At 49.3% G+C, this 8,482-nt stretch overlaps 3 protein-coding genes across 6 annotated transcripts in view; 2 read left to right on the top strand and 1 right to left on the bottom strand.

Moving 5' to 3' along the window:
• FLVCR2 (FLVCR choline and putative heme transporter 2) overlaps nucleotides 1-5,591 on the top strand; it is an 8,589-nt gene extending 2,998 nt beyond the window's left edge. The window contains exons 4-12 of one of the 2 annotated variants that reach the window (XM_072429048.1): nucleotides 441-581; nucleotides 2,034-2,101; nucleotides 2,299-2,402; nucleotides 3,064-3,174; nucleotides 3,403-3,508; nucleotides 4,234-4,345; nucleotides 4,435-4,490; nucleotides 5,069-5,118; nucleotides 5,383-5,591. In XM_072429048.1, the coding sequence (XP_072285149.1) occupies nucleotides 441-581; nucleotides 2,034-2,101; nucleotides 2,299-2,402; nucleotides 3,064-3,174; nucleotides 3,403-3,508; nucleotides 4,234-4,345; nucleotides 4,435-4,490; nucleotides 5,069-5,118; nucleotides 5,383-5,404 (770 nt within the window). In that variant the 3' untranslated portion in view covers nucleotides 5,405-5,591. The remainder of the gene's footprint in view (nucleotides 1-440; nucleotides 582-2,033; nucleotides 2,102-2,298; nucleotides 2,403-3,063; nucleotides 3,175-3,402; nucleotides 3,509-4,233; nucleotides 4,346-4,434; nucleotides 4,491-5,068; nucleotides 5,119-5,382) is intronic. The other variant, XM_072429047.1, reaches the window with a different exon arrangement.
• On the bottom strand, nucleotides 5,548-7,995 carry ERG28 (ergosterol biosynthesis 28 homolog). The gene is made up of 5 exons (XM_072429049.1): nucleotides 7,857-7,995; nucleotides 6,922-7,094; nucleotides 6,682-6,772; nucleotides 6,477-6,595; nucleotides 5,548-5,792 (listed from the first exon to the last, which is right to left on the bottom strand). The coding sequence occupies exons 2-5, from the start codon at nucleotides 7,052-7,054 to the stop codon at nucleotides 5,701-5,703; spliced, it is 435 nt and encodes a 144-aa protein (XP_072285150.1). The 5' UTR covers nucleotides 7,055-7,094; nucleotides 7,857-7,995; the 3' UTR covers nucleotides 5,548-5,700.
• The window catches only part of TTLL5 (tubulin tyrosine ligase like 5), a 13,035-nt gene continuing 12,518 nt past the window's right edge, over nucleotides 7,966-8,482 (top strand). For all 3 annotated transcript variants that reach the window (XM_072429044.1, XM_072429045.1, XM_072429046.1), the window contains exon 1: nucleotides 7,966-8,143. In XM_072429044.1, coding sequence (XP_072285145.1) covers nucleotides 8,100-8,143 — 44 coding nt within the window. In that variant the 5' untranslated portion in view covers nucleotides 7,966-8,099. The remainder of the gene's footprint in view (nucleotides 8,144-8,482) is intronic.

Below are 8,482 nucleotides of genomic sequence, written 5' to 3' on the forward strand. Positions count from 1 at the left end.
GGGCAGCTTTGTGTGTGGAATGTCAAAGGTTTAGTGACCAATGTGTGTGTTGTCAGAGGTGTAGGGACAACTGTGTGCATTGAATGTCAGAGGTGTAGTGTGTGGAATGTCAGGGGTGCTCCACAGTTGTGTGTGTCAAAGGAGTAGCACTGCTGTGTGTGTGGAACGTTCGAGGTGCAGAACAGCTGTGTGTGTGGAATGTCAAGGGGAGTTGCACTGCTGTGTGTGTGGAATGTCAGAGGTGTATAACAGCTGTGTGTGTGGAATGTCAGAGGTGTAGGGGCAGCTTTGTGTGTGGAATGTCAAGGGGAGTTGCACTGCTGTGTGTGTGGAATGTCAGAGGTGTAGGGACAGCTGTGTGCATTGAATGTCAGAGGTGTAGTGTGTGGAATGGCAGAGGTGTGGTTCTCACACTGTTATAAACAGTTTGCTGTTTTTAGTCTTCCAGGAGGCTCCCCGGCTCCCACCCACCCCGGCACAGGCTGCTCAGCTCTCTGCTTCCCCTGGTCAGTACTCCTATAAACAGTCAATACTGCGACTGCTGAGGAACCGAAACTTCATTCTGCTGGTTGTATCATATGGTGAGTCACATGACAGTCAGAAGTGTCATCACGGATGTGATTGAGCAACTCACACAATATCTTCTCAACATATAATATATGTCACATGTTCAGTTAAAGCAGAAAAATGTATGGAGACAGAATGTATGGGGGCATCCATCTATTGAGGTGGAAATGTATGGGGGGTTACTATCTATAGAGACAGAATGTATGGGGGGGATCCATCCATGGAGGCAGAATGTATGGAGGGTAACCATCTATAGAGACAGAATGTATGGGGGGATCCATCTATAAAGGCAGAATATATGGGGGGTAACCATCTATATGGACAGAATGTATGGGGGGGGTCCATCTATAGAGGCGGAATGTATGGGGGGGATCCATCTATAGAGACAGAATGTATGGGAGGGATCCATCTATAGAGACAGAATGTATGGGGGGGATCCCTCTATAGAGGCGGAATGTATGGGGGGATCCATCTATAGAGACAGAGTATATGGGGGGATCTATCTATAAAGGCAGAATGTATGGGGGGATCCATCTATAGAGGCAGAATGTATGGGGGATCCATCTATAGAGGCAGAATGTGTGGGGGATCCATCTATAGAGGCAGAATGTATGGGGGGGGATCCATCTATGTATGGAGGGGATCCTTCTATGGAGGCAGAATTTATGGGGGTAGCCATCTATAGAGGGGAAATGTATGGGGGGGTAGCCATCTATAGAGGGGAAATGTATGGGGGGGTAACCATCTATAGAGACAGAATGTATGGGGGGGTAACCATCTATGGAGGGGATCCATCTATGGAGACAGAATGTATGGGAGGGATCCATCTATGAAGGCAGAATGTATGGGGGGATCCATCTATGGAGGCGGAATGAATGGGGGGGATCCATCTATGGAGGGGGAAATGTATGGGGTAGATCTATCTATTGTGGTGGAATATATGGAGGGAAATCCACCTAGAGACATGGAATGTATGGGCGGGATCCATCTATAGAGGTGAAATGTATGGGGATAATCTAGCTACAAAGATGGAATGTATAGGAGGATTAATCTATTCAGGCACTACGTATAGAGGGGTATACATCTATATAGGTGGAATGTTTAGGGATCCATCTATAGAGGAGCAATGTGTGGGGTAGATCCATCTTTAGTGGTAGAATGTATCTATGAAGACAGAATGTATGGGTGAATCTATCTAAAGAATGCAATGACCATGCAGCTGCTGGTAAAATTGGGTTGAGAGAGACCCTTAATGTTGAACAAGATCCTGGCAATGTAGCCATGCTGTATTTACTCAGGTTGTATTGTACGCTGTCCTGGCACTCCAGCAGTACAGGAGACAGGTCCTCTTCACCCATTAATCACACAAGTAATTTCTGATATTACATTTAGCCCGTGTGGGTGGGCTGATGGATGGCAGTCCCTGCACCCATTGTCATATTCTGATATAATTTTTGCTATTTCAGGTTTAAATACAGGAGCATTTTACGCTCTGTCTACCTTACTGAACCGCATGGTGATAGAACATTACCCGGTAAGTGCCCACTACCCCGAGTGTGCCAATCTGTCTACCCCGAGTGTACCACGCTCAATAAATCATGTGTGCCAGGCTCAATTTCCTGACTGTACCACACTAAATGTGCTGAGTGTGCCAGGCTCTCTGCCCTGTGTGTAACAAGACTATTTTCCCCTGCATACTGCCCCAGGATTCTCACTCTCTTGTCTATACAGGGGAAGGAGGTAAATGCTGGACGGATAGGCCTGACAATTACCATTGCTGGGATGTGTGGCTCTCTTATCACTGGACTCTGGCTGGACAGGACCAAGTCATACAAGTAAGATAATGACCCATGGGGTTAGCCTGCCGCTCTCCTGGGTGTGCCTACACGCTATATGCCTCCAGGCTGTCCCACCTCTCTTACTGTCAGTTCCCCTATTCCCTTTGCCTTCAGTATTTCACCCTCTACCACAAAGTATCACTCTGTCTCCTGTGTCTCCCTCTTTGTTACTCCCTCGCTCCTCCCCTACATATCCACTCATTTCTCCCTTTTCGTTCCTTTGCCTCTTACCCCCTATCTCAAATCTCCCCCTGCTTCCCCCAAATCTGTATCTCTCCCCAGAGACCTTTATTTTATTATTTTCTGGTCTCTCTCTCTCTCTGCCCCACAACCCAGTAACACCCAGTTCTGGAACTTCCCTTCTGTTACCCTTTTCCCCTGTATATCTATGTCTCTTTCTCTGACTCCAATGCCCAATATCTCTCTCCCCTTCTTATATATTATCTCTATTATATATTCCTCTATCCGCCCAATATCTTTCTTTCCATCCAGGTCCCTCTCTATGGATTTCAATTATCTCTGACTTCTCTCTCCCTCTCCTTTCCACTATATCATGTTGCACCCCCATTTCCCTCTGCAAAGTTTCCCCTTGTATCTCTCTTGTTCCTTCCGCAATCTTCCCCTTGATGGATTTCACTCTCCCTGGTCTCTCTCTCAGGCAGACGACGCTCGCAGTCTATGTCCTGTCATTGGTTGGAATGGTGGTCTTCACATTTATATTGAACCTTGGCTACCTGTGGGCCGTCTTCATCACAGCTGGTTGTCTAGGGTGAGTACAGGGAGTCCCCCACTGTAGCTCAGTCTTTGAGGAAGCTGATCCCCCTCCCTAATTCGGGTTGGGGAAGTGTGGTATCTTTTGGCAGAAATGAAATGTTAGAGGTTCAGTGCTGTGTGAGGGTCTGACTCTGGTGTCCCATCCATAGGCAGTATGTGATTGGAATCTGGAGGGTCATTCCCTGGGTACTCTGATCATGTGACATTGGTTTGGATCTTCCAGGTTCTTTATGACGGGTTATCTCCCTCTGGGATTCGAGTTTGCAGCAGAGCTGACTTATCCGGAATCAGAGGGAACTTCATCGGGTCTGCTGAACATGTCTGCACAGGTGAGTGTGTGTAGGTTAAAAACAGTGCCTTTGGAGCCCTCGGGGGTGGCAGGAAGAGTCAGGAATACGAATAAGTAGGTGAGGGGAGTTAGGGGTCTTAAAAGTTGTAAGGAACAGTTGGAGCGTCAGGGGTTGTATCAAGGTCCAGAAGCCCCCAAAGGGGACAGAATGGGCCAAAGGCACTCAGTGATGTCCTAGAGAGACAGGAGGTATAAAGGGATGGCAGGAATATTGAAGAATCCCTAGGGACCCCAGAGGTGGCAGGAAGAACCCCGACATATTATGAAGACTACTATCAGGGTAATTTTATCTAAGTTGTGGCTACAATTGAAGGGTTAAAGTTTTCCCAGCATTCTGGACATTCCATGAATTCCAGAACAATCAGCAGCTTTGTACTTTATACTGTTCAGAGATTGCTGAATGCCCAGGAGAATGTGCCTACAAAATCCCTTAAGGATCAGTTTGTCTGTTTGTGGGCCCCGGGCACCAGCATATGCGGACATTACCATATGTGGGCCCCGGGTACCACCATACACGGGCCCTGGGCATCGCCATAGATTAGGCTGCAGACGCCACCATAAACTACATCACCACATGTGGGCCCCTGGTACCACCATACACAGGCCTCGGGCACCAGAGAGTACTAAAATATTTATTTGTCTAAACATCAAAGTCTGTAAAAGTAAAAATTCACTACATTTTTACTGCGAGTATGTTTCTTTCAGGTGTTCGGATTGATCTTCACAACAGCTCAGGGGCAAATTTTGGAGAAATTTGGGGTTCAGTCTGGCAACCTCCTACTGTGCAGCTTCCTGCTCGTTGGTGCAATTATGACAGGTATGCCCCCCCCCCCCCTTTACATTGCTCCCCCGCCCCCCCCCCCCCCCCCTCCATGCTGCCTTCATTTACCCGGATTTTTCTTGCAGGGTTTATTAAAGCGGACCTCCGCAGACAGAGGGCCAACCAGGAGGCTTTGCATGCAGTAAGTAACCCTTCACTATACAAATTTCCATCATGTCTGCTGAGCAACTACAATTCCCAGCAATCGTAGAACAGAGCTCACTCCCAGGTTTTTTTCAGGGGAGGATTTTGCATGCCATGAGCAGTGATGTGCAGAATATTCCTGCAGCTTCCGTCATGGCCTTTTCTTCTCCCATAAATAAATCAAGAGATGACAGAAGGCTGAAGTTTTGGTGGAGGGCACCTGTCTGTGCAGATCCACCCCCTCGAGGAGGGATCTACCTCTATCATATATTTGTACAGTTGTCCCAGCTCCCAGAATCCTCTGCTGCTTATCATTGCCATCGATAAATGGATGATTGCCATGTGCAGAGTGTTCTGCTGTCCAGCCAGGTCTGCCTATTATCGGGCGATGGGTCACAATACATGGAGTTCATGGTTGGAAGATCTGATGATGGCAGTCAGTGTGTAGGACGAGAGATCTGTGATTGGTGGACCTGGGAGTGGCAGCAAAATTTCTATAAATAATCCTCCAATCACAATCTCCGATTTGTGTGAATGGTGCAGGGCGCCCTCTGCTGACAGCTCATATTGTTGCAGCTTCTGACCGAGGGCCCCGCTGCGGACAAACGGTACGGTACAGTTTTAAGGTAAGTGCCATGTTGGTGCTACGGGGCAGCCGCTTCTAACATTTTCCCTTTTGTAGAAAAAACTGTATGTCATGGAACAGCCCCCTCCCGTCCTCCAATCCCAGACCCCCGCTCTGACACCTGGCTGTGGTCTGTCTGTATAGTGTCAATGTGCTATAACCCCCGTCCCCCATTGGTGGCGCTCTGCTATGGCTTTGGTGGTAGCTGGTCAGGGGGGCTGTTTGGGGACCATACGGCATTGACGACACCTTGTTTTTCACCCAGGGACCCGTGCAGAGAGAAGTAGAGGTGGCGATGACCAAGGCAATGGCAGAAAGCAGTGAGGTGCCGACTCCTCTGCTTACCCAGGACACCTGAGGGCCGGGCCCTCAACTTCCAGACTACCAAAGACGGAAGCGTGCACAATCATCAAGACGATCCAGACAAAAATACCCCTAAAATGTCTTTATTTAAATAAAAATAATATGAAGGAAGATGACACGGTGTGGAATGTTCTGTCCGGGGCTGTGTCTGATTTCTGTTGGCACCTTGTGTTGGGAACAGTCCAGGACCATGGCCAGGGATGGGGGGGGGTCTCCATTCTCAGTTCCTCTTCTTTGTGGCGGCAGTGGTGGGCGTGTCCTGATCAACTTCCAGATACTGGAACCCAATCATCATCCCCAGGATGGAAAAACCTGCAAGGGGTACAAAGATTTTACAGAGGGATCAAATATTACATCATCAGATGATCTACTGACCAATCCAAGGTCAGATGTGGAGAGACCCCCAACCCTATGGGACAGAGATTTGTCCCAGGCCCAACTTTAGGGGTCCACAGATTTTAGGGGCCAGCTGTGGAGTTCAAACCCCCCCCCCCCCCCACTGACCAATCCAAGGCCAGCTGTGGAGTTCGACCCCCACCTTACTCCTCCCTTCACTGACCAAATCCAGGGCCGGCCCTGAACCCTAACCCCCACCTTCCCCAGTGTTTACCCCCCAACTACTAAGGGATCCTCTCCCTGGAGTGACAGAGAGAGAGGGGCCAAGCCAAGCTGGGTACCAGCTCACATGTAGGAGGGGCATCATATATAGGAGTGCTGCAGCTGCCACCATCCTAAATTCCAAAAGGCACCAACAAAGCGCCCTCTGCTGCCAGGACACATCATGTCACATTCTCTATCAATGCACTGATCTCAGGTGGGATGCACCCAGGGGCACCAGAAGGTACAAAGTGTGCCACTGCACTAGGGCCCTGAGTCAGTTTGGCACTTATTGGGTACATCTTGACTGGATGGAACCAATGAGCAGATTGCACGCAGACCGCGCATTCCGGTGCCACTGGGACAGAAGTGTAATGGGGTGGGACATTCATTACTCACTTGCAACCATAAGTGGCGCCATAACTCCGATGGTCATCTGGGCAGTGTGATAGATCCAGACTTCAGACAGGAAGTGGGCCAGTGCCAGGATGAAGGTCCACAGGGTGAGGTGGTAGAGTCTGCAGAGAGGCGGACAGAGAGGAGAGGATCAGATGAGGTGATACCACATGGGGGGGACGGGGGTGGGGGTAAATGTCAAACCTACGTCTTGTTCCGGATATCGATGGCACAAGCGCAGCGAATCAAAGAGGAGAGAAGCGTCCAGATCCCGAAGGTGCGAGCCTGTAGGCCATTCACTGGGGGGGGGGAGAAGACATGCTAACTACATACATGTGACACGCTAATCATACATACTACACACAGCGTCCATACAATTGACCCTGCGTCCCATAGTGATTGGTGGAGAGGTGCCCACAGGTGGGGCAGATGGGAGACACTTTCTTACCTTGGCTTGGCCTCCCCGTGTATAATTTATCGCTCAGGAAGCTGTGATCGCGGAAGCTCTGCAGAGTGTTTCCAGCCGCAATAATGGAAACCATCATCAGCCAACTGCGCAGGACAGCAAGGAAGCGACTCATTATTTCCACCGACACCTTCCAGACTCTGACCCGTTGTCACCTGGAGGAGAGAACAGGGAGACACCCCAAGGATTATTCATAGCTATTCCCCATTTATACCCCCTTCTTCCTTACCCTTCCTCCACATTTACCCCCTTCTACCTTATACAAAGCAGAATATACCCCCTCCTTCCATAACCATCTCCCACAAATACCCCCTCCTTCCATACGCATCCCCCACATATACCCCCCATTCCAGAAAATACACCCCTTCTTCCTTACCCATCCCTCTGATATACCCCATTCCATCTTATCCACCCTCAGAATGTACCCCCTTCTTCCTTACCCTTCCCCCACATATCCCCCCTTCCACATTATCCAACCCAGAATATACCCCCCCCTGCCATAACCGTCCCCCACAAATACCCCCTTCTACCCTATCCAACCAGAAAAACCCCCCCCCCCCTTTCCATAACCATCCCCCACAAATACCCCCTTCTACCTTATCCAACCCAGAAAATACCCCCCTCCTTCCATACCCATCTCCCATATACCCGCTTTCAATTTATCCATTCCAGAAAATACCCCCCTTCTTCCTTACCCATCCCTCTGATATACCCCATTCCATCTTATCCACCCCCAGAATTTACCCCCTTCTTTCTAACCCATCCTGCGCATATAACCCCTTTTCCCTTACCCATCATTCTCACATATACCCCCTCCCATCTTACCCATCCACAGCAAACACCACTATACCCCCTATTGTATAATCCTACCACTATACCCATACCCCCTAAAATACCTCTCTTAATACCCCACTTACCCTCTCAGTGTCTCTCCAGCTTTTCTTACCAGAGGTTCATTGTCCCAAGTGTCAAGGAATGCCACGCCTTCCACTATTCACGAGGTCGCTCCGCTCCTGCTGATTGGTGAAGTGAGAACCTCGTGTAGCTCGGACCAACTCCAAGTGTCCCGCCTCCTTCACCCTAGCAACCAAAGGCGATGGGCGGGATCCCAAGTGACGTACAGCTGCGTTGTTGTTGTGGTAACAGGGAAGCGTATAGAAATGCCGGCCCGACTGTGCAGAGAGGAGGAAGAGGAGGCTGGGGGGTGATTATTATTATTATTATTATTATTAGTAGTAGTAGTATTATTATTATTATTATATGGGACAGAAGGGGGAGGGGGATAATATTAATTAGAGGTCTGTTAAAGACTCTGCTCGTCTTTGTGTGACACCATGGTTCTATCGGAGTTCTGGGTTCCGGTGATCTGTTCAGATCCCCAGAAATATATCCGGGCCTTCTGGGGTTTGTCCAGAGATCCAGAAATAATTCCCGGGTTTTGCAGTGCCTTGTGTGGTTTCAGAGATTTGTCCCAGGCCCTTCTTAGGGGTCCAGAGATTTGTCCCGGGCCCTCCCTTAGGGTTCCAGGGATTTGTCCCGGGCC

This window comes from Pyxicephalus adspersus, chromosome 12, assembly GCF_032062135.1.
Source record: "Pyxicephalus adspersus chromosome 12, UCB_Pads_2.0, whole genome shotgun sequence".
In the NCBI taxonomy this organism is placed as follows: domain Eukaryota; kingdom Metazoa; phylum Chordata; class Amphibia; order Anura; family Pyxicephalidae; genus Pyxicephalus; species Pyxicephalus adspersus.

Excerpts from the sequence above, each read along its gene's own strand:
- ERG28 (XM_072429049.1), bottom strand. The coding sequence starts at position 7,054 with ATGAGTCGCTTCCTTGCTGTCCTGCGCAGTTGGCTGATGATGGTTTCC. Across the intron at positions 6,773-6,921 it reads CACGGGGAGGCCAAGCCAAG|TGAATGGCCTACAGGCTCGC; the intron begins GTAAGAAAGTGT and ends CCCCCCCCCCAG. Across the intron at positions 6,596-6,681 it reads ATCGATATCCGGAACAAGAC|ACTCTACCACCTCACCCTGT; the intron begins GTAGGTTTGACA and ends GCCTCTCTGCAG.